The 24,137-nt window shown below is 54.3% G+C and overlaps 1 protein-coding gene across 5 annotated transcripts in view; it reads right to left on the bottom strand.

Moving 5' to 3' along the window:
- Positions 1 to 24,137, bottom strand: part of LOC135316683 (protein CEPU-1) — a 354,709-nt gene that overhangs the window by 43,635 nt on the left and 286,937 nt on the right. For all 5 annotated transcript variants that reach the window (XM_064470905.1, XM_064470908.1, XM_064470907.1 and 2 more), the window contains one exon: positions 9,486 to 9,718. In XM_064470905.1, coding sequence (XP_064326975.1) covers positions 9,486 to 9,718 — 233 coding nt within the window. The remainder of the gene's footprint in view (positions 1 to 9,485; positions 9,719 to 24,137) is intronic.

The following is a 24,137-nucleotide window of genomic DNA, read 5'->3' as shown; positions in this document are numbered from 1 at the left end:
ATTTTGGCAGAGCAAGGCAGCAAAAACCCTAGGGAGCAAACAGAGCGGGGCACGTGGAGCCACTCTGCCCACGCAGTGGCTCCAGACTAAATTCCCCTCTCAGATTGCAATTTCTCTATACTACCAAAAAAAAAGCGGGCTATATCCTTCCCCCTGCCAATAACGTACAAACTTCCCTGGAAAGCTTGGCCAATGCCTCCCCAAGCTCCTTTTACCCGTGGTCTGTGCAGGACTGCAAGCCAGGATCCCCATGCACGCCACCTTCGATGGCAAAGGCTCCACCAAAAAGACCAAACTCCCTTGGGCAGAGCCCTCTGCTCCTGCCCTCTGACTCCGAGAGCCTCTGCAACAGGTTTTCATGTCTGGATTTGCCTCTGGGGGGACTGGCCAGAAAAATCAGCTCTAAAGGCCAAAAAGAAGAGCCAGATTAAAGTATCAACTCTGAATTTATGCTCAGGACTTAAGGTTTAATAATGCAACAGAAAATCAATATTTAATAAAGCAAATGATGGAGAAAAACACTGAATGGGAGATGAGCCGCTACTCGTGTTTCCAAACACATAACTCCCAGAGGAGCTGGTTTGGCAGGATGGATGCAGTACCAGATTGCCACAAAGAGCTGGCACACAGGAGGCCCCAGGTCCCACCAATTCCAGCTCAGGTGTCAAGGGGGCTCACGGGTCTTTTATTAAAGGACAAACAAGGAATTACTGCAGTGGTCAGAGTCCAAATACCCATGGAGAGAGATCAAATGCTGATGCACAAGAGGAGCCGAGCAGCTGCCTCGCTGAACAGGCCCAGATTTGTGCTAGGGCTGGAGGCTGGGCTTGCAGAACGTGGGCAGGCAGGCAGCAGCGCACCCAAATTCACGTTTCAAATGCACGGAGAAGAGCTGTCAAGGGATGAAGATCTCCTGACAAGCCAGGAGGGAGAGCAGGGACTCAAAGCAGTGGATAAATCCAGCCTCCAAGCAGGAGAGGAGGTGGCATAGGTGGTTCAGGGGTGCAAGAGAGCATCCAGGGCATCAAAGCCGGCTGGCAGGCGCGGTGAGCGTGCATCCCTGGGAACGAGGAGGGATGCGGCAGGGATGCGGCCGAGATGCTGGGGACAGATCGGCAGCTCTGACTCCCTCCCCTGGAGGCTGGAGAAAACTGCAGCGAGCCTGTGTGTGGCACAGAGATGTCACCTGCGCCTTGTGCAAGCCAACAGCTACCGCAGCAGCCGCGCTTTGCCAACGCGTACGAGTTGCCTCCCAGCATGTGCCAGATTTGGGGTGCGCCCCAAGAAACCAGGCTGAACGGGCAAGCCTGGGCTCCAGATGTTCAACCCCGCAGCCCCAGGCAGGACACCGCTTGTTTGAGCCAAACTCGACCCCACCTCTCCCATGTCGGCGGCCGCACCAACCACCGATGCCCGATGCTGAGCTGCGGAGCGAACCGTGCGACGACCAGCATTGCAATAATAAATGTCTTTCGCAGCAGTCCTCCCTGTCTCCCTACCCCACCGCCTGCGCTAAACCTGTCTGACCCTGACACAAGCTGCGCTGGCACCTGGGAAGGGGGGAGAGTTTTCCCCGTGCCCACCCAGGTGATGGCGGGTGCTGCCTGGGGTGCGCGGCTTGGGATGCACAAAGACCCCCTGCCCCGCCTCACAAGTTTGGGGACTGTGGACAAGTCCTCTAAACAAAGGAGACTCTCCCTTGCACAGGTATCGGTGCTCTGCTCTCACCGGGGCAGCAAAGCAAGCTCCGGTGCCCTTGGATGAAACCCCCTCCTCTCGCACGCAGCGCGCACCGGGTTGCCTTGCCTGGCCCTGCAGCACGGCAATAATTTGTAGCTTGTGCTGGGATCCTTCACGATGAAAGATGACATATAAATATAAAACGTTATTGCTCCATAACAGCCACATGCTATAAAACGCCGGGCAGAAGGATCTGGAACTAGATGGAGGCAGTGCTTTAAATCCTTCCCTGCAGAGTTACTGCCACTAAAACAACAGACCCGCTCCAAAGATCTCCGGCAACGGAGGGAGAAGAAAGGCCCCGACAAAAACACCACAATTGTAGAATTAGGCAAATAAGGTGACTTTATACTGGCGTGACCTTCCTGTGCTGACAAGCCGGGGTAGCTGTAGTACCGGCACGCCAGCGACGTCTCCTCCCATTCATCCCCTGCCGCGGCTTTCGGCAGATGCTCCGTGTTACTATAGTAACAATAAAGCGCTGGTACCAATGTTACACTACAACGAGTTGACTCTGCTCCCACGATTACGATAACAATGCTGTTACTGTAGTAACATTACATTGTTGAGGTCTCACTGTTCTACCCTTAATTTTATTGTCGTAAGATTAAATTGCAATAATGTTATTGAGCCGCCATTAGCGTTACCGTGGCAACAATAACATTAAGGTAGCGATATCACATTACAGTGGTCCAACCGTTCCACCACAAATATTTTAATGTAGTAAAACAAAAGAGATTACTGCAGTAACATTAAACTGCAGTGACCTCATTAAACCACCACCGGCTTTATCACCCCGAACGACGGTACTTTGGAAACGCCCGCAGCGGCGGGGAGATGCCCGACGCGCAGCCCGGAGGCGTGGGTGCTGCCGCGCCACCCCTTCGGCTGGCGGGGTCCTTGGGGAAGGCGAGGGACCAGCCGTGCGGGGGGCGAGCACCAGACCTGCAGACAACTCTATTCCTTCTCCAGCCCCGCTTGGAAAGCTGTCGGCGAGGCGTGCCGCTGGCCTCCGGGTTTCACCCGCTCCGCAGAAGGGATTAGCGGAGTCGCTGCTGAATGGCTCCGGGTGAGGCGGGCGACCTCTCCCTGAAAGCCTTTAGAGAGGACAGGTCAGCGGGGCTGCCGGGAGCTCGCACGCTCAGAAAGGCTCAAAGAGGAGTAAGGCTCTTGTTTTCTAGAAGAGGGGTGATCGGAGGGCAACCTCCGCAGCTCTGCGCGTCTCTGAGGGAGTAGCGAGGAGAGTTACACCGAGCTTGCCTTGCCGCCACAAAAATGCACACAGCTGCGGCTCGGGAGGATGGAAATAGCAGAGCCACGGGGGTGTCGGAGGTGGAAATGGCCCCAGCAGGCATCGATGTGTGGTCCCAGCACCAGGGCACGGTGCAGCCGGTGGGGACCGCAAAGGGTTTGTGCCAGCACTGCTTGGGGGAGCCCCGCACCACACCGGATTACAGCGTTAGCAGTTCAACGGGGGAGAAAAACAGAGAAATTACCCACAGCCCTGATCTACGCGAAAAGAAAAACATGACGGAAATGGAAACGGTCTGCGCGTCCTATGAATCACAAGTTCTTCCTTCCCCTCGGCTCCATTCTCCTGCCAATTATTTCTCCTTGGGAACAGGACACATCCTCCCATGGGTCTGGTGGTGCCTGGCCCGCCAGCACTGCTGGGGTGCCAGGCAAGCATGGAGGATGCCTTCCCTTCACCGCTACTTCTCCACTACCGACTTGCTCTCTTCGTAACGAGGAGAGCGATAAACACAGTCAAGCGGTGTTCACCTCCCCGTCCCTCCCACCCTTTACTCCCCCTGCACCAGCGGGGCTCACCCACACGCTCCGGGAAGGAGGACGTGCCGCAGCACGAGTGGGACACGTCCCTGGCGGGATGCGGCACGCCTGGCTCCCTCCAGCAGCGGCGCGGGCACGTAACTGGGGCAGCCCGAAGCTGCAGCAAGGGCAGGCGTGTGAGCCCGGAGCAAGTGCTTCCAGTGCGGGCTCTGGAGCCTCTGCTTTTCCCCCCCTCCCACCCCACGATATAATTGCTAATTAATAATAACGTTTAGCTCTCAGATAGCGCATTCCATCTTCAAAGACCTCTGTCGACATTAATGAATTAATCCTCATCAACCCCCCTGTGAAGTAGGTGACAATTATTATCTCTGCCTCACAGATGTTAAATTGATTTGCAAAGAGGTCAAGTGACTTGGGGGAGGCCGGAGGGAGCCTGGCCAGCCACGGCCACGCCGCGAGGGAGCACGGGTGGGCACGCTAAATCCACCCACTGGGCCGATGGGTCCCCTCTGAGAAGCGAGGGCTGCTAGCTTTGGGAGGGAGATGGAGAGATGCGGGGGCAGCAATGGATGCGGGGGCAGCAGAAAGGAGGGGATCCTCCCAGGGAGCAGAGCAAAACGCAGATACAAAGCCAACAACTAGGACAGCATGAAAGAGCATGTGGGAGACCTTCAATCCTCAACCACAGCCCTGATACAAAAGGAAAAGATGCTTTGATGGGCGGACGGTGATTAGCAACAAAAGAGTGACAGGGAAGGAATGCATCAGTCAAAGGAGCCGCACAGGCGAAGCGAGGGAGGATTTCGATTCCATGCCGCCAGTTTCCCCCCCTCCACCACTTTGGGGAGGCTCTCCTAGCTCTCTACATGCCTTTTAGAAGGCATTATCTAAACCTGCTTTTGCTTGTAGAAGGAACAGCTGCTCTCAGAGGGGAAAGGCATGGGCACACCAGAAAAAACCAATGCCAGAAGCAGCTCCTGTGGCTTCTGTTGGGCAGCATCCTATCCAGCATGTAACTCCAGCCCACGGCTACATAAAAAACCAACATCTGCACACCATCGCTGTCACTGAGTTACCAAACAGCCCTGGGCAAATCCCTCTGTCCCTCCTCACCCCCAGCACTGGTGGCTTTGGTGGTGCAGGGCACAGGCTCAGCCCCACGGGCACCCGGCTGGAGTCCCCGGCTCCGCCAGCAGTGCCAGAGCTCCTGGCCAGAGGGTGGTCAGGAAGGCTCTGAGCATCTCCAGCTAAAAAAAATAACCAGGCGCAAGCAATGCATTTCCATCGACTCTGTTGTCCCTGCAAACCCTCTTGAGGCCTTTGGACAACAGTGATGACGACTGCAGGGACTGATCCTTCCTCCCAGCCTACGCTGCCACGTGCACCTCAGCCCCTCCGCTCGGCGGGGCAGGCGTCCCCCGTGCGCCCCGGCGCAAGGCAGCAAAGCGGCCTCCAAAAGTCATCCTTATTCTCCCACGAGCGAAAGGAGCTTATGGCATCAAAGGAAAATTAATTGGGCAGAGTTCGGCTCTTGAAACAAAGCCGGCTCGGGCGCCGCAGCCCCACCGGCAGCTTTATCTCACCGGCACACACCTTGGCAGCGGTGCTCCCGGGGCGGCCCTGGCGCGGGGCGAAGGTGCCACCGGCACGCCACGTGTGCCCCCCGCCACCGGGGCAGCCCCCCGACTCCAGCGAGCAGGTAATTAACTCCCAAACAAAGGCAGGGATTTGCAGATTAACCCAGGCCCTGGAAGGAGTGGGAAAACTCATTTACACCAAACAAAAGGGGAGGGGTGATTAGTTGCTCCAGTGACAACAGAAAGAGCCAGATAGGGCCAGGGAAACTGATAAAGAAGCGAGAAAGCCTAATATCCCCTAGTTGCCTGCCTTTATTTTTTTTTTTCCTTCCTTCTTTCTTCCTTTCTTTCTAAGCACTAAAATTCCACCATTTTCTATCATGCAAATTTGTGTGCCTAAGTGAGATTAAACTCCGGCAGGCACCGTGCCTCCTTCCCCAAGTCCATTTCCCGCGCTGAGATAAGGCCAACTTTCCTTAATGCATCTTACAAGGGAGTGGGAGTGTTTTGCAGACACGCATTGGAGACGGCTTATTATCAATACAAATAAGAGCCTTCCAGACACCATCCTCCTCCTCCTCCTCCCTCCCTGCTCTCTTTTAAACCCAGAAACCTGGAGAACAGCTTAAACAGCTGAAGTGTCCTACGGGAGCAGGGAGAAGGGGGAGGCTGCGCCTGAGATGCTGCTGCGGGGGCAAGAAGCGGGACTTGCTAGGGAAACCAGAGTGGGATACAGGAGAGGAGAGGAAGGGAAAGCATCACTCCTCAGAGGTCAATGGGGCCCAAGTCCTCTTTCTTGCTCTGGGTTTCTGCCTCCCTCCAAGTTCAGAGCTTGCCTACTGCAAATGGGGCTTCCCTGGCTTCTGCCTCTTTGGGATTTTCACCCAGAAATGCCTCTCTCTGCCCAAGGGTCCAAAGCAAACTCCTGCAAACATGGGCAGTGCTGCTTCCCCGTGCTTCGTCTGGTCTTATGGCAACTCCTCCTAAGAAGAAATGAGGGCTGAGCGAGCGGGACAGGCAGGGACCACCTTCCAGACACTGCAGATGTCACGGGCGCTCCCTGAGCTGTTCATTTTAGGTCCAGCTGTAGTCTGGGATCTTCTTTCCTGGGGAGACCCGGGTGCAAAGAACCTCCTTGTACCTTTTGCAGCTATGCTGTTGGCTCACGTCAACTTGGCATCGCCAACGCTCAGCCTGACCCCGTTTAAAGCAGTCCCCGAAACAGCAGGTCGGAACTTTGAAGCATTCAATGCCAAGGGTCTGTTGTCTCGTTCCTGGGCTCATTTGTCCCACATGAGCGCAGAGGCTCACCGGCAGCGGGAAGGAGAGACGCACCAACCTGCTATTCCTGGATCGGCAGCAGTCACCTTTTGCCTTTTGTAGCAGGATTTCAAGACTGACAAGTGTTTCTGAAAGCCTGACCGACAAGGAAAGGTGGGAGAAAGGGGCCTTGCATCATTTCAGAAAGAAGGTGGCTGAGGGGCAACACGATAACAACCTTCCCAAAAGCTAAAGGTTGTTACAAAGAGGACACTGATCAATTGTTCCCCACATCCACTGGGGATAGGCTGAGAAAAACTCCACTTCGTTTCCAACAAAGAAGGTTTAAGTTAGATATTAGCTATACATTTTCTAATTATAAAGGTAGCGAAGCAGTAGAATAGATCGTCTGGGGAGACTGAAGAACCTGCTTTGTTAAAGATTTTCAAGAATAGCCTTCACACGTGTTTGCCAGTCTCTGCCTCGTTGCAGGGGGACGGGCTAAATTAGATCTTGAGGTGCCTTCTACCCACCTATTTTGGGATCTCAGCCACCAATACAGTCAACCTAGAAATAAATGTGCAGCACTTCCCTTGCTGCAGCGTGGACATCCTTGGCTCCTGGTGGTTTCTAGTTGATTCTCTCCCACTGCCTTGGGGAACCATCCCCCACCCGAATACCCTAAAGGAGGCTGCTTCTCCCACCCCTGTCCCTCTTCTGTTTTTTGCTCTTTCCCCCCACAGCACCACTTCCTCCAGCAGCTCTTGGCGGACACCAGGGATGCCCCAGCTCCTCCCTCACTCCATCCGTGGCCGTTTCCCAGCGATATCCCCTAAACTCAGGGAGAGGGAGGGATGCCTTGCGTGGCCTGAGGGTGCTTGGACCCTGGCCGATACCCACCCATCACGCCTGCCTGGGGGAGCAGCAGGCTGCTGACATCGCAGAGCTCCTTGCCCCCCACAGCCAGTCCCTTTGGAGAGTGCAGCCTGGCCCGGGGCACAATTTAATTGCATCCTGAGAGGCTGGAGTGCTCCTGCCTCCAGAGCTGTGCCCCCAGGCCCTTTCCTGATGCAGCAAGGGGAAAGTCAGGAACTGCTTAGAGCAACCTGCACATCTCCCTGTTTCTGGCTGCACCTGGACTAACCCTGTGTAAAAGGGGAGACCCCATTTCCCACCTCCTCTCACCACTTCTCCTCTCCTGTCAGGCTGCGGGAAGGGGTCAGAGGTCCCACAGCCACGTGCTCGGCACATCCCTGAAATCGGGTGCTCGGACACCCTGTTCTCCTGGGAGGGAGCGGTAAGCACTGCTTTCCCACAAGCTGAATGTCGTTTAGGACAGGATTATACCAGCTTGTGTATTTATTGGGCCCATTTTCCAAGGCAGGAGAGTTAATCCTGGCACCCCAGCCAAATTTTAATCAGGGTCATTAAGGCAGGCTTTGCTTTAATTGGACATGATATTCACTTCATGTCCTGCTCCAGCGTGCTGCTGCACATTATGCTCTTGCCACCTTCCACCCGAGAAAGGGCTGGGTGAGCCAAGCAATAGCTCTTGAAATGAGGGGCTCTGCTCCTGAGAGCGGGTATTTCTGCTGGCAGCGGTGAGGGTGTTCAGCACGTTATAGGACTGAGCCCATCACTGAATCCTCCAGGACTTAACTGTACTGCTGCAAAGAGTTAAGATATGACCTATTCCTTCAGTACCCAAACATCTCTTCCTAATGATATAGCAAGACACAGGAGGGATGGACCTGGATGTCTGGTGATATGGGAAATTTAGGTCAGGAAACAGGAATCAGAAGAGAGCTGATAGAAATTGTCCTGCATCACCCCAGCGCCTGATAGCGACTTCAGAACTTGCGGGTGATCGACTTTGGCTTAAGAAACTCAGGCAGGTATTAACAGATTGCAAGATAAACAGCAAGGACCTGGGCTGGCAATGCATCCGCTTTCTCTCCACGGTTAATGGAGATGGAGAAAGTCCAGCTCTGTTTAGCTTGCTTGATTGCTTGAAGAGGAAAGAGAAAACGGAAAGAGAGGGAGGGGGGAAAATAAAGGCCCTGGGTTTAGGTTTTTTTCCCCCCTTCTATTCATTAGGCTGTCAATAACGCTCAGGCCTGGCATATCGACGACGGATTAGCTCAACCCGACTCTGTGTACAAGACCAATGCCTTTTTAACCCAGCTTGTTTCCAAATCAATACACCCATCAGCATTCGAAAATTAGCCCGAGACGAGATTCCAATACTCAAGCTGGTGTGTCATGCTAAAAGGGCTCCTCGCCAAATCACAGAAGAAGAAGGAAAAAAGGTTGCTAGCAGGGGATTAGAAATTTTCCATTAATATTCCCCAAGGCTGCCTCCCTAAGAGCGCAGCGGGCCCCGCACGTCCCACCACGCAGGCTCCCCTTGCCCAGCACACGTCCCCACCAAGTCCCACAGCAGGGACTTGCGTGAACGTCCATCTGCTTGACCGTCGCGGGCGGCCACGCTTGTACGTCCCCTCTCGAGAGCCCGCGTGTGCTTGCACGCCGGCTGACGAGCGCACGCGTGCACCCCACGGAGGAGCGTGCAGCCTCGGCGGGGCGCGCTCGTGCGCCGGCGAGCGCTTGCTTGGCCACCGCAAGCGCTCCACCACGCCACGCCGGCCTTCCTCCTCCTCCTCCTCCTCCTCCTCCTCACAGAAGTACAGAGTTTCAACACGCAAACACATATTGTTGCTAGGCATACACACACCCCCGCAAAGTACACAAATCTGCCGGTTCTCTTTTTTCCCCCAACACAAGTTTTACTTCAAGCATTGCCTCCAGCATGGAAAACAAAACAAAAAAACCCCATCAAAATACAACCACCACAACAAACAGCAACACGGGTTTGCCAGTGACTGCTTCGGGAGGCAGAGCTGCCTGTATCAGAGCCCCATGGCTACTCCAGGAAAGTTGGATAAACGCACTGCCCAGCTTCACTGGGACTCCCCAAGCCTGTCGATCAGCCTCTACCAAGTTGTCTTACATGCTCAGCGTAGGAGCAATGGGAGGAGAAGACACCAGGGCAAAAGGGAGGAACAGAAATCAAAGCGCCAAGCCCAACCGCTCTACGAATTCCCTTCCTCTTACCTTGCACGATGAGATGGACACGCGATGTCTTGGGGTGATTGTCTGTCTGCACGGAGCAGGTGTAGGGGCCCTCATCGTACACATTCACATCTTGGATCTGGATGCTGTACTGGGTTTTGGTGTTGGCCAAGAGCACCACCCGAGGGTCCAAGCACCACTTGTCATTGCCGGCATAGAGGATGCTGCTGCGGTTCAGCCAGGCCACTCGGGTGACTCGGTTATCCACGGAGCACCTGCGGAGAGGCAGAGAGGTGACCCATCGGTGCTTCCCTTGGGCACTCTGCCCTCCCTTCCCCAGCCCCTCCTGGTCCTCCTGGCACTATTTTTAGCTTTGCTGCCAGCAGCAGTTTCAGAAACCAAGTGCTTTCGGTGTCCAAAGAGGGCAATGTCAGCACTTCACCTGTGGCACTCAGGGCACCGATATCCATCTAAAACGGTGGCTCCAGACATTGACCTAAGAGCTTCACAACGAGTTCAGATGCAGAAAGGTCAGAGCCACCCGGCACCAGCCACCAAAGGACCTTTTTCCCCTCTGTTCCCATTTGCATCTTTGCAAGCTTGGAGACAACCAGAGATGAGCCAAAACCTCCATCCTGAGCCCAAACCTCAATATTTTTGGGGGATGCAGCTTGCTACCTCCTGCCCAAACCCATCACTTGTCATTCTCTCCACAGACCTTCATGTCCCTGCAGCCAGGCGAAGAAATGCAAAGCGGCGCTGGGAAAGCAGCTCGTGCTGCTTCACAGAGGAGCGAGGAAAATTTATCTCAGGAGAAAGCCAGCTCTGACACACCTCTAAAGAGAAACCTTGAGTTTCCTACCATTTGTCCCTTCTGTCAGCTCTTCCTTCCCTACCCATCATCTGCATCGCTGCATCTCCCTCGCTTACGCCAACCGAGCATTTCACCTATCAAGTAATGTTTTGGAGGCAGAAATCTTCTATTTCCAGCCTCATTAGGAAGCTGAACCCCTGCCCCCGCCCAGAAGACAACACGGCGCAAACCTAGACAAGACCTTGCTCCTGAAGGAGATCATTTAGCTGCCCACATAACAGGGGCCAGTCTTGCTCCTCTCCAAAGGTCTCCGCCAGCCCTGTAACCCTCCATCCCCACATTCCCAAGCAAGGTTTGAATCCTCCATGTCAATGAATCGTCTCCAGATGAGCAAAGAGCAGAGGGCCTGGAGGCTGCCTGCTGTCCAACCCCTTCCCTAGGCAGCAGAAACCTGCAGCCTCCCAAGCCAGCTAAAACCCCGCTTCTCTCTGAGCAAGTTTGGGATTACGGAGCTGCGCTTTGCTAGATGCCAGCGACGGAGGATAATGTCCCTGCATAAAACCACTCAGCCTAAGATCCACTGTTTATATTCTCCGCAATCTACTTCATTACTTGTGCGGTGGCTGGGAAGCAAATTAACTTTGGAGGCACCGAAAAAGAGCGCGGCAGCCTCTGGGAGGTCTCGCACGGGGTAACCTCAATGAATGCAAGGGGCTTAATGGGCTATATATGCCAGAGCACGGTAGCAGGGGAGTTAATAGCAAGGCTGAATATATCTGTGGAATGTGGTCTGTCAGGGACTTATCCTGCTGCTTTAGGGATTGTTTCTCAGGGTGAGCCCACTTGGGCAGAGTCACCGAGTACGCAGAGATAATGAAAGCAACCTGCAAGACAGCTCGAGTCCTCGCTGAGATTCACGCGGCCATCTACAGCCGTTCTCCATGCATCTGCCCGTCTGTCTCCTCGCTGGTGGGCTGCTTCCCTTCCCGTGCCTGCTACTGATGCCAGCAAAGACACCGGTACCCACCTGGGGACAAGCTGTCTCATCTAATCTAGCCTTTTTTTGGAGGTATCTCTTTGGCCCCGGTGATTACAGGAGAAGCCTAAACAACCCTTTCAGCCTCAACACATATTTGGAGGCTAGGGATGACAGATCCCCACGAGGTGATGTGCCCAAGGTGAGATGGGGAGTCCGCAGCCCTGGAGTCCCCTGCTGATTTGCTAGGCAAGTACCCAAGCAACTGCACCATCCTCCCTCTCTGGTGTGAAAAACATCCAATAAATTAAACAATTTTACTGCTGTTCCATAATGATATTACGATAATAATAAATTAAATGTGAGCAGACTTTTATTATCTACATAAAAAAAGCAATAGATTCAGCCTGGGCTGAACACCAAGAACTCAGCTCTTGCTCTCAGCTGCATTACAACTTGAGCAAAACCTGAGAGTTTAGTTGCTCAAGTTGAACAAAAACTTGAGATTTCTTCCCAGAGGATGGTTTTAGTATATTGTACTCTGGACCACAACTATGCTGGTAGCTTAGACCTATGGGGTTCGAATAAAACGCAGGTGGATGTTTGATGCTCGGCTCCGGCCTGCCCATCGCAGTGCCACACAACGGGCTCCTGCAGCTGCAGCAAGCAGCCCCTCCGCACAAGCAGAGGGTGCCCACCCTCACTGCCAAAGCCGGATCAAGGGGAAGGACTGGGCGAAGAGAAGCCAGAATTTCTCAGACCGGTCCCTTCTGCAGAGATTATCCCTGAGGACCTGTACACAGGCCGAACTAAAACTATATATTTCCTCTCTCCTCCTCCATGCCAGTGGTGGGTTTTGGTTTTTTTTTTTTTGTGAAATGCGTCAGCTTGGAGATCCCTGGATAATAATGGAGCCAGACAGTGTGTAATCCAAGCATTCCCTCTATCATATGGGCATTTAAGTGCTTTTGAACAGCAACCGGGCTCAGGTAATGCATGAGACAACAGTGAAATAAGTGCTTTTGCCCTTCACAGCACCTGGTCACAATCTCTTCTTATCACCTAGACATGCTTTTCTGTCCCTAGGATCGGCAAGCTTAAAGTTGTTATTTTATTTTCTTCCCTACCTCTTAAAGCTCGCAAGCCAATATATATAAAATACAGCACAGAAACAGCTCCCGGGAAAGACACACTTTGACCTCTGGATATAGCATGCTATTTAGGGGCCGGCGGGTTGCGCTCCTACCCGAGCTCCTTCCAACCACCGTGCCAACCCCGCTCCTCCTCGCACAACCACCGGTCGGGGTCCCCGCGGCTGGGGCTCGCCGCAGCCACCCAATGCTCTCCCAGCCCCTCCATCTGCTCCCCCTTCCCTCCTCCAGCAGCTCCTCTCTCCGCAAGCCCGGCGCAGGGATGGGAAGCCCTCCTCTCCCGCATGCAGGCAGCCGAGCGGAAAGCCTTTGGCTTTGGCCAGGAAGCCGGCCTCCAAGCACAGGTGGAGAGCAAAGCCACCGCCGAGCCGGCAGCCTCCCCCCTTTCCACTCCTGGCAAGCTGCAAAGCCCAGAGATGCTTCCTCCACCTTGCTGTAGGCTCTCACCCTCCCTCTCGCCCCACGATGTGCCAGGGAGGGAGGGGAAAGAGAGGTCCCCGGGGTGCCGGAAAACAGCGCTTGCCTCCAAAAAGAAGATGTAAAAATAATTAAGCACAAATGAGGTAATTTTCTCTTTCAAGATCCTTAATCCTTGTTACATTCCTGCTTGGAAGGCAAGGCCTTCTCCTTCAGGAAGATGAAAAACCTGCTGTCTCGTCAACACAAGGAGGAGATGATACTGCTCCCTCTCTCCTTTCAAACCAGAGTCCCAAGCCCCAGGGTTTCTTCTCTGAGAAGTGGAAACGCTGCTAACACGCCGCTGCTGCATCATCCTGGGGCTTGGTAGTGAGGGTTTGCAGAGAGATGTAGCTCCTCACGCCGCTTCAGACCCTTTGATCCCTGCTGCCACTGAGGACACCTCAAAATGACCACAAGCGACGGCGTTTGGGCATTTTAAGAGAGCTGTGTGCACCAACCAAAGGCGAGAGCTGCGGGCATGCATCTTCCCCACTCGCCGCAGCCTGCTCGTTCATGCCCTTGTCCCATGCTCCCTGGGCAATGATGCACAGTGGATGTAAAGGGGATACAGGCGCAGGCTGGTGCTGCCCTTTCCAGACCCGTCAGCATCTCTGCAACCCGAAGGTCCTTGACTTTGCTATCCACCCTCTGCAAGCAAGCTGGTCCATTGGGGCTGGCCGCTCTCCCCCAGACCAGCCGGCATTCCCGCAGCCTGAGGGGCTGAGCTCGTACAGCCCAAGTCCTCGTGCCTGCACCCTCCGCACCCCACACAAGGGGTGCAAGGGGGCAGCCAACTGCCCGCCCGGCTGCAAGGACAGCAGCTGGAGATGGAAACTGGACGGGGGAGAGCATCGCCATCAGGTTTCTGCCACCTTAGGTAACACAAGCACAAAGATGGTCAGGGCTGAAAATGCCAACAAGCCCTCAGTGGGGACAAAACAGCCCTTGCCAGAGGGGAGCAGGCTGCTTTGCAGACACAGACCTGCCACCAAAGAGCCCACGACCAAACTGCAGCCTCCACAATCCGGTACCAAGAATAGATAAGCAACAGGGTGCCAAAGCTGAACGCCCTGACCACTGATCCCGCCTGTGCTGCATACAGCCCCCGGTACCTCCTTGCATGTTCGGTGCAGACACAGATGGCACACGCCAGCAATGACATGCCCTCCTGAATTTCTCTCTTTGCTTTCGCGAGTTTGCACACAGAAAATGACGGGAGAGGAGGTGGCCCGGCAGTGGGGGGAAGGAGGTTTTTAATTACTGAAGTGTAGTAATTGGCACACAACACTTTTTTGTTGCCTCTTATGCAGATCGCTGGTGTTCCAGAGGGCTGGGCTGGAGAGCACAGATTGTCTCAACCCAGCAGGACACACAAGAAATGAATAATGTTAATTAGAACTGAAAAGAGCACAGCGAAAATTACCAACCTGATTGCCGCTTTCATGGCAATTATCAGGGTACAAGCTCCATCGCAGGGAGGCAGGGCTGGGGCTAAGCCTGGCTCACCCCAGCAAATTTGGTGGCCCATCATGGGGCTGTGACCAAGCTGACCCGCCCCCCTGCACTCAACACCCCCCTCGCCTCGCTTTTCCTTCCACCACCACCTAATTTTCACTGTGTGCCCACCCTAGAGCAACCCCCTTTGCAAATCCAGGCCACCTGATGGAGTTTCACACTCGTCGTGCCACAGCACTGACCCACCATCAACCATCCCTAGATGTCTTTTTCTTCCCAGTATAAACCAGCAACTCCCAGACACCTCTGGATTTTGAAGCAATCCCTTCCACACCAGCAGCGTTTTGTCTCTGCTATGGGCTAGACCAAGCTAGAAACCAGTTTGCAGGAACTAACCTGGGGTTTAGTTTAGAACTGGGTGCAGAAGCCTCCCACTGAAGCTGGGCGAGGAGACAAGCTGCTCCAGGCCCTTGTCCCCAGCGTCTCACGTCCCAGGTAGCATCTTCCAGCCTCTGCACCATCAGCTGTGCTATAAATGATCAACTAAACTAGACGGCCGCCAGAGGCAGGAGCTTCACATTTCAGATTTATTTCTGTGATTATCACATTTTATTGTTATTTATTAGGATTAATTAAAGGCCGGGCTGTGAACAACTCAATCCCATTCAGGCACGGTCCCACCGCTCTCATAGACTTTTCTGCAATGTTTATGCTCCAATGGCAATAGAAGTTTGGCCATCAATTTCTGAGCAAAAGATTGTGCCGTGTCTCCTTGGGACACGTGCTGCCCGCGGTCCTGTAGGCTAAGATACACACACCATGGACAACCCAGGGTATGGTTATCATGGAAAAGGTGGCCTGGAAGCCTTTTTACTAATAAATATTAATCCAAAACCCCCATTGCCACAACTCAGACTGGTTTCCCTCTCCTTACTCCGCTGTATTGTGTTAAGTCACGCACTAGCAATTTCTACCAATCCAGACCTCCTTCAGCAGGATTTACAGCATCTGCTCAGTTTCCGTGCACATATAGACTGCGTATGCTTACACACGCTGGCTGCAGCGCCGTATGCTCACAGAGGCACCGACGTGCAACGCTACCCTACACGCCACGCACCAGCCCGACAGACAAGGCTGGCGCAGACATACTGCATTTGTTTGTGGGTGTTGCATGCACGCGCTGCGCGCCCACCGAGAGCAGGCGTGCTCAGCGCCACACGTGGCAAATGGCACGTGCACCTCCAGCAATAATCCCGTCCCGCTGACCCCTCTGCAAACGGGGCAGCAGTAGGGAGACCCAGCTCCGTCCATCGAGCTTCGATGACTAGGCTTGACGTGCAAACCCACGCAGGTAACAGGCTCGGTGGAGGGCTAAGCAGGGGACGTTCGCGGTGGCAGATGGACTATGGGATTAAAATGGTCCATAGGTTTGGTCGTGGCCTGTGGGAAGCCCCAGCTGCTCATCCAGGCGGCTCTAACAGGGGCTCAAGGCTCATCCCCACTGGGGTCTGCATGCCTGTGTGATTGGCACAGCGGCGGGATTCTTGGCACATCCATCCTCACCTGCGCCCCAGGACCACCCCAACCACCCTCGCCCTCAACTGCAAGATCAGCTGGAGGGCATCCCTTGAGCTCACCCTGATGTGACACCACCGAAGACGTAGCCTGAGGACTTGTTCACAGCACAGCACGGCTGTCAGGGCTGAGAAACCACTTCCCTGCACGGGGAGCCTGCTGCCCGCCAGGCAGGAGCTGACCGAATGATTAACTCGGCAGCAGGGTCCGGCAGGAAAGGGGGGACCCCGCTGGGGCTGGCGCCTACCTCCAGTCCCCTCCCTGCAGCAGCCGGAGCATCTCCAAAGGCTGCGGGGTGAGGAGGTGCCCTCAGATCAGCTGCTGCCCCAGTGCCTCTTCAAAATCATGCTGAGCTGGTCAAAAGCAGCTCTCAGAAGTGGAAAATAAAAACCCTTTGTGCTTCCCCTTCCCTTCCCTGCCCAGACAGAGTTTCATCTCGCTGGTTGCAGAGGGAGTCAGGGCTCTGGACCGGGAGGTCCTGCCTTTCCCACCAGCTCATGCTTCAACCTGCAGCAAGTTCCTTGCAAGTCCCTGCCCTTCACTTCTGCCCCCTGCAAAGCTTTAAAGATATTTGGCGCGTCCTTGCCAGGGAGGGCGAGTTAACGCATGTTTGTAAAGTACCTGATCTCCTCAATTGAAAGTTTATACATGCAAATGATTCACACTAATTACATTAATAATAATATACAGGGCTCGAAAAGATCCGCCTTGGTTCGTTGCCCAGGATTTGCAGAGCTGCAAACAACTCCCAGTATGCTGCCTTAGACGAGCTTATTGGCAAACGCCAAGGAAACAGGAGGAAACCAGACTGGGGAGGAAGGAAGGGCTGCAAAAAGAGCCGGAGCTCCCACTTTGCAGCCTGCCGAGCGAGCACCAGGCAGGGCACGGAGCAGCGACGAGTCACACCAGCACCTCTGCATGCACCCAACACCCCGCCGGCCTCGGGAGACCCCTGCGCCGGCCCTGAGGTCTGGTGCAAAGCAGGCAGGTTGCGATGCAGCAGGCAGGGATGGCTCGTCTGGAAAAGTCTTTATCTCTCTGCAATGCAGCAGTGCACTAGCACCTTTCCAAGTCCCCTGCTCCCGTGCTCAGCTCATCCAGCCTTTCTATTTATCCTCCTATTGTCTCTGCTAACAACAGGGCTCTGCACATCTATAGCATCTTCCATCTCAGCGTCTCGGAGCGTGCCACAAAACATCAATGAGGGCAGCCGCTCCGAGACCATGCGTCGAGGAAACGTCTCCTTAACCTGGGCTCCCACCCCTGCAGCAGAACCCGCGGAGCGGCACCGGAGCGTGTTCCCGGCCCATCTGCTTGGGTGCCCTCCAAAAGTGCTAATGGTACCGGGGAGCGGGGGCGACGCCAGCACCAAACCGCCTGTAGGCAGCTGCGCAGCGACACGGCCGGTTTACTAATGAAATGTCACCCCACTGGGGAGCTCCTGCAGCGCCGGGATCCTGCGCTGAGCTCGAGGGATGTTTTGTTCCTCCTGATCTTCCCCCTTTTCACATTCTCTCAGCCCAAGTAATTGTTTGAAGGGCTCCTGGCTGCCAGCCGGCAAACGGCCCTGGGCGCGAGTCACCCCTTGCCTGGTGGTCTTCCAGGGTTGCCTACGAAAGGGTCCTCCCTTCTGCAGGGAGACCACCACCCCAGACCAGGTCCAGGCTCTGGCAGCTGCCTGCACGCCGTCTTGAGAGGCTTCAAAAGGAGGCGTGGGAAACGCCATGAGAAGAAAATAACTCCATAATGATCTCATCCTCTCCCCTCAAGTGTTACAGAGCAGTTTAAACCCTGTAAAATAAAGCGTCCTCATCTGAGGAGGCGTGGAGAAGAAGCCTCCTCTCTCTGCCTCCAAAAACTGGGAGGGATCTCTCCTTGCTATAGACTTTTCTCTAGAAAAATGCTCCTTTACCACCTGCAAGCCCCAGGGTGAGCCACTCTAGACACCCCAACTCCCCATCCTTCTCAGACCGCCCCCGGCAGCTCCCGCTCGCCTCCTCCAGCCCAGCGGGGAAGTTCCTCCAGGCTGCACTCCCGGCAGTTAGCGCCGATCCCCGGCACTGAACTTGCTCAATTATGAGCTGTGCCCCCGAATAAATCCTGGGTCTGCTTTGCGCAATTGACACTAATGGCCCAGGAATAAAGCGATGCCATCCACCCCAACGGTCTGCGAAGGAGCGCGTTTAACTAAGCACACAGGCAAGGGACTGCTGAGCTTAACTGCACTGAAAATGTATTCGAAAGGAAGCGATGCACTTAACTTATTACAAGTGGGAAATTATCACTAAAGTGGTTTTTCCTTAGAAGTTGAGGCACAAAATAGGAACAGCGAGGGGCGAGCGCTTTCTGCCAGCACTGCGGAGAGGAGCGAGGAGGGAGCAGGAGCTGGACGCTAAAGGATGCTGTGGGTCAAGAGGCAGCAGGACAGGAGGAGCAGGGAGCAAAAAGTGCTGCAAACAGAGGGCTGAAGGGCACTGATGGGGACAACACAGGGAAATCAACCCAGGGAGAGCACAAGGTCCGGCATCAGGTTTTCAAAGCACTGGCGGAGCTCCCCAGTAGCCCAGGACACTGCAACGCAGGGCTGTGATGGGGAGATGGGGGGGAGCTTGCACTGGTACTGGCCACGGCTGACCAACAGCTCTACCTGTAGCAAACATATTCTGCTACGCACTATCTGTATTTCTGGAGTCTGAGAAGGATATCATATCACCTTCCTACACCAGTTCTTCCTTGTGCTTTTAACTGCAACTTCATCGCAACACCCAAACGCATATTGCTTCTGCTGGCAGATGGGCAGAGATGGACAGAAAGAGGACGATGTGCAAACCCTTAAAATTACAAGAAAGGGGCGGGTCCAGGCAACACAAGACTGCACAGGAGGAGCAGGGCATCCCAAGTATTTGGGGATGAATCCCAAATCTCTGCAGCACCCCTCGGGGGGTGGCGGGGAGAGGGCTTTCCCCATCCAAGGTCACAAGAGACTGAGACAAGAAGGTAACCCGTGCCTCTTGCTCCGACATCTATCTCCTCATAGAAACCAGCCCCCTAGCAAGAACCTATGCGGCTTCTTCCAGGCACTCAAAACCCACCACGTAGCCAGATCGTCCCCATCACATAACCAGAGGGTTATCTGCCACATGAACAAAGTTCAAGCGCCCCATCTTGTGACCTCCCATCACGATGGGATGGGGACCTGTCCCTGAGAGAAGGTGCCGGAGGGTCACTGGGGCAGCAAGGAAAGCGGAGAACCAGGGGAGGGAAAAGGGAAGGACAAGAGGGATGACAAGGAAGGAAATGTGATGGAGCCAAAAAGCAACGGGACCTTCCCCAGCCACGCCACTGGCACCAATACCCTCTCCCCATTTATAAAATGGCACTAATGAGAGTGAAAATGAGAGAGGAAGGGATGGGAAGGACCCTTCCCAGTACAGACCCCCCCCTTTTCTCCCCTCTCCCCTTGAGGACATCATCCTTAAAATATATTTCATTTCACAGCTGCATTATGGTACCACAAAATCCTGCGAATCCAATTTAAGAACAGATTACCTCCTCACTTACTTCATTTGAAGCAATTACATGTTAATTTTCATTGAGACCAGCCTAATGCATACCAATCTGATGCTGCAATCTCATTTGAATACTTGAGGGAACACTAGTTGGGCTCCGGGCTCTGGAGGCTCATATTTAAAGGGCCACTTCACGTTTCCTTTCCCTTTTCCCCCGGTTATTTACGCTTTCATTGCAGTTGTGGCGCTCCCTCCCTCCCTTCCCAACATTCCCAACAGCTGGTGCCGCTCGTGAGACCCAACTAAAAAGGCCAAATAAGTTTTGCAGCAAACCTTGCAGAACGATGCTGTGCTCATCACCAGCCTGGTCCCCAAGGCAGGACCTTCCCCAGGCCAAAATTCGATATCGCCGACATCTTTCTGCACCAAGTAAGTAACCTTCCAGTGTCAAAGTTGCTGGTAAACATGTGCTGCTACCGCACGTGTCTCTGCAAAGCGACTACTCCTCCTCCCAGGCCGAGAACAGCCTCCGCCAGGTTTCTAGCTGATGGTTATCTTCTGCTCCCTCACGCTCACTATCAAGCCAGGCCCACGGTATCGATCGGCGTCTCGGACACCAAGCTTCGAGTAATTAATAACGCGACGAGAGTGTGGATTCAGCTCCTGGTTGAGCCGTGGAGGCATGCCGCCTCTGTCTCGCTGAACACAGTTCGGTGATAAGCATTCATGTTGGAGGCTGCACCTTAATTAGATTTTTCAGATAGCAAAGGGCCCTGAGACACTTGTGCAGACACCATATAAATGTATATTGCATTGTACTGTAATTAATCCAAGGTGACGCAGAGGCAGACGGAGCAGGAGCATGGGACCGATTCACAGGGAGACAACCAGCCCCCAGACTTCAGCACGAAGCTCCATCGTGCAAGCCCGAGCTCCATCAGCTGCAAAGCAAGGAAGCTCCCACCAAGTGCTGGCCTACCACCAGAGACATGTTAGACAACAGGTATTTGGATGAGCATCTCAGAAGCAAAAGGCTTCCAACAAAAAGCAATACAGACGAGAAGATATTAATTGCAGTTCTCCCTCCCCAAAAGAAATCAGCTGCATCGGGCAGGTGTCCGTGCCACTGCTGGAAGCACTCGGACATCACAGCCATGGGCTGCGGCAGGGGGTCCCCAGGCACTCGTGTCCCACATCAGAAAGTAGGATGCTCCAGGAGCACCAATGGAAGCGACGGGATGAGGCTGGTGAGGTAGTTTTGTTGGAGAAAATCTTTGGGAAGGAGTTTGCGCTGAGGATAACTCAGGAAAGGTGCAGAAGCTGATGAAGCGATAGAGGAAAAACTATCGTCTGAAACATTTTTCAACCTCCTAAAGCCTTCTGCAGCCCCACAGTGACCTGCCCAGAGCTGGGGGAAAGCCTCTGCATGCTAAGAGCTCTGAGACTTAGCGCTGGTCATTTTTTGCCTAACTGATATGAGTTCCCCTGAAAACATTGATGTGAAATCCAGGCTTGGATAGCGTGGGGCTGGCCTCTGCACCCACGGGTGTTCTGCCCGCAGCAGAGACGCCCTGCTGACCCTGGACACACGCAAGCCTGGAGGTGAGCTCGCTTTGGACATGACTTGCTCACCGTGATGCTGCTCCCTTTGTACTGGGCCAGCCAAGGGGTTTCACACACATTTGGGAACTCCCTTTATTTCAATGAATGCGATACAACTGCTGCTGCTTGAGCCCGACAGCCTTTGCCTCTAGGAAGCCAGCTGAAAGACCAAGCGTCAACCCGAAGCTACAGCACTACCGCCGACACGCTGGACCCTTTATGCACAGACGCTGGGCTGGATGAGACCCCTGGGGGACACCATGGCTACTCCAAGCCCCACCGTAGCTTGTTTGACAGGTGCCAGGGCGGTGGGTGAGGTGTCCACCTCCCCACCAACATGATATCTCAGCCTCAGCTGTGCCCAGGTACTGACCCACAACCCTCCCTGTGCTGGGAGGCTGCAGCTGCAAAAGGGGAGCCAAGGCGCCGGTGGGTTTGGACGGGGTGAAATAAGTTGTGGGGCCCCACGGGGGTATGGCGAGGAATCAGATAATCAGGATTCAGAGGAGGAATCAGCGTGCTGCTAACACATCTGCCACCCCGCAGGACTTCCCAGATGCTGCTCAGCTGCGAGAGCAGACCCACAGACCACACTGCTGCTCCAGCAGCTCCGCGGCATCACGAGGACGAACACACGGGTGTTTTCCCCAACGCGCTTCCAGGCTGGGTGGGAAACCCGAGGTCACCCCGTGCCTGAGCCCTGCCCCGACGCAGCCCCAGCCACGGGCAGCTTTCGGCAGGGCTGGCGGCTCATGCTGTCCATCCCCACACCCCGAATGACGGGGATCATCACTGAGACGCGGGAGGGGCTGACGTCCCCCGGCTCTGCTGTCCTGCCCTGGGCAGCATCCCTTCCTAACAGCCTCTCCATGGCTTTTTCCTACTCTGTCTCCCAGCATGCTTGTTTCCCAAAGGCTCCTCTGCAGCGAGCAAGGAGAGAGATGCCTCTGTGCTGGATGGAGGTGCCAAGGTGAGGCAAGGACAGAGGTGAACAGTCATCACCGAGCGGGCTCCCACAGCCCCGACCTCTTCCACCGTCTCACCCTCATCTCCCGAGTCCATTCCCATCACCCACCTTTCACGAGTGACCCAGCCCGCCGCGGCGAGGCGGGGACCGCAGCATCCTCTGCTCCCCACAGCTGACTGCGGGATGTGTTTGGCAGGTGGAGAAGCACCCGCACTCCAGCTAAAACAAGAGGGTTGCGGTGGCTCGGGGCCACGCTTTCAAAGCACCGGGAGAGACTCTGGTTGCCCGTTTCCCACTGAACCAACTCAGTCCTTGTGCGACGCTTTGAAAAACACCTCCTTTGTAGTTTCCCGGTTTGATGTCACATCTGTAAGAATATATGGTGGGGTTTCTTTTCCTTCTCCTCACCCTCTTCGTCTTTTTATGAGGAGATGTCACCCTTTGAACTCTAATTTTTATTTATTTTATTTTCCTAGAAAGCGGCTGACTCCCCACCGAGCATGGAAGGAGAAAGAGAAAGGGAGGTGAGGAGGAAGCCTTCAAAAAGTGCCCAGATTTAATTTTTTATCAGAGGAACAGAAAGAGAAATTTGCTGATGATCAAACAGATTCAAGTACCTTGAAAGAAAGGGCCCGTCAGTAAATGGAAACTAGTTAAAGAATTACATGAAAGACATGGGAGATGCTCGAGAAGCAGAAAAGAGGTTGTAACCAAGTGGAAAGCCAAACCCATCAGTCCCAAACCACTGGAGCACTGAGAACCAGTAGGTGAAGTATTTGCTCTGCAAAAGCAGGAGGCGATGGGATAAGCTGGTGGTTTGCAGAGGTGCTGAGCCGGCTCAGCACCAGCAGCTGCCTGAGGGAGCCCAGCACCTCTGCAAGAGCAGCCCCAGCAGGCTTTTTACCTGCTCACTTCCCTGCATAGCTAAAACAAGTCTAGGCAGTCAAATAAAGGGTTGCATTGCTTTGAAAAACAGCACCCCAGGGGCTTTGTGTTTTCTCCTCGGCACCTTCCAGCTCAAGTGTGCTTAGTTTATAAATCCAAAGAGGGTGGGATTGGTTTATGGTTTTTTCCCCTTTGCTTTGTTTTTAATCCACTGGCAGCGCTTTGCGACTCAAGCTGGGATGTGAAAAGCCAGCGGAGCCCTTTGCGGGTCAGGCAACGGGATGCGGCACAGAGTGATTTAGGGAGGGGAGGAGCAAGAGTAAGAGGAGGATGAAGGGATGAAGGATGAAGGGGAGAGACCACAGCAGCGCTGAGATAGCCTGCAGCACAGTGAGAGATGGACAGGACTTGAGAGATGGAGACCAAGAGACCAATCCATCCTCAACTCCTAACCCACCTCCCCAAGCCCCTCCTTGCCACAGCCTTTAAGAGGCCGGATCCTATTGCTTCCTGAACTGTGACCCACCCAGCTTAGCTCGGAAATCTTTGAAATAGGAAAACAGAGCTGCCGTTTGCTTTCATGCAGAGTTAGTGGTGAGCAAAGCCCAAGGGTTGCATTAGATTAGCAGTCGGCTCCTCCGAAGGCATGGAAACTTTGATCATTTAATATGTATGTGCCGTGTTGGAGCGAATAGGTCTCCAAACCCCAGTAAATGTTTTATTAGGGCAGCTCCGGCATTTGTACCCAAGCCTTGCTCCTTTTGGACTCTGGGGATCTTGTTGTGATTGGAGAGACACCGCTCATCATCTCCCTCCCTCCCAAGAAGGGCCATGCAGCTCCCGCCTTGCTTTTCCCTTGCATCCCATTTAAAATGCATTAGAGCCCAGTAGCCTGAATGATGGCATGAGCACCCCAAAACCAGCCCCTGTCTTCCTCAAAGCACCTGCTCCACTTGCGCCTTGCGGGGACCCAGGTCTCAACACCGATCACGGCGAGAGCGGGGCTCTGCTCTTCCTCCTCCATCACCACCAAAGCGGCCACCACGACGGCCTGGGGCTTCCAACCCCGCTAGGACAGGGCAGAGCCGGCCACCCTCGGCAGGAACCCGCCAGGCAGGAGCAGAAATCTCCTCTCTGGAGCTGGCTGAGGTATTGCACGAAGCAACCCCAACCTCCCCCCAGCGCAGAAGGAGGAGTGGATTATCTCAGTGTTATCAGAGGCACCATATGATTTTTTTTTTTTTTCTTTTTTTCATTTGCAAACAACTCACAACAGCTCGACTTTGGAAATGATTTATTCC

The sequence above is a fragment of the Phalacrocorax carbo genome, chromosome 21 (assembly GCF_963921805.1).
Source record: "Phalacrocorax carbo chromosome 21, bPhaCar2.1, whole genome shotgun sequence".
NCBI lineage: Eukaryota > Metazoa > Chordata > Aves > Suliformes > Phalacrocoracidae > Phalacrocorax > Phalacrocorax carbo.
Note: the sequence above shows the minus strand (reverse complement) of the source record. Positions and strands in the feature narration are given on the sequence as shown.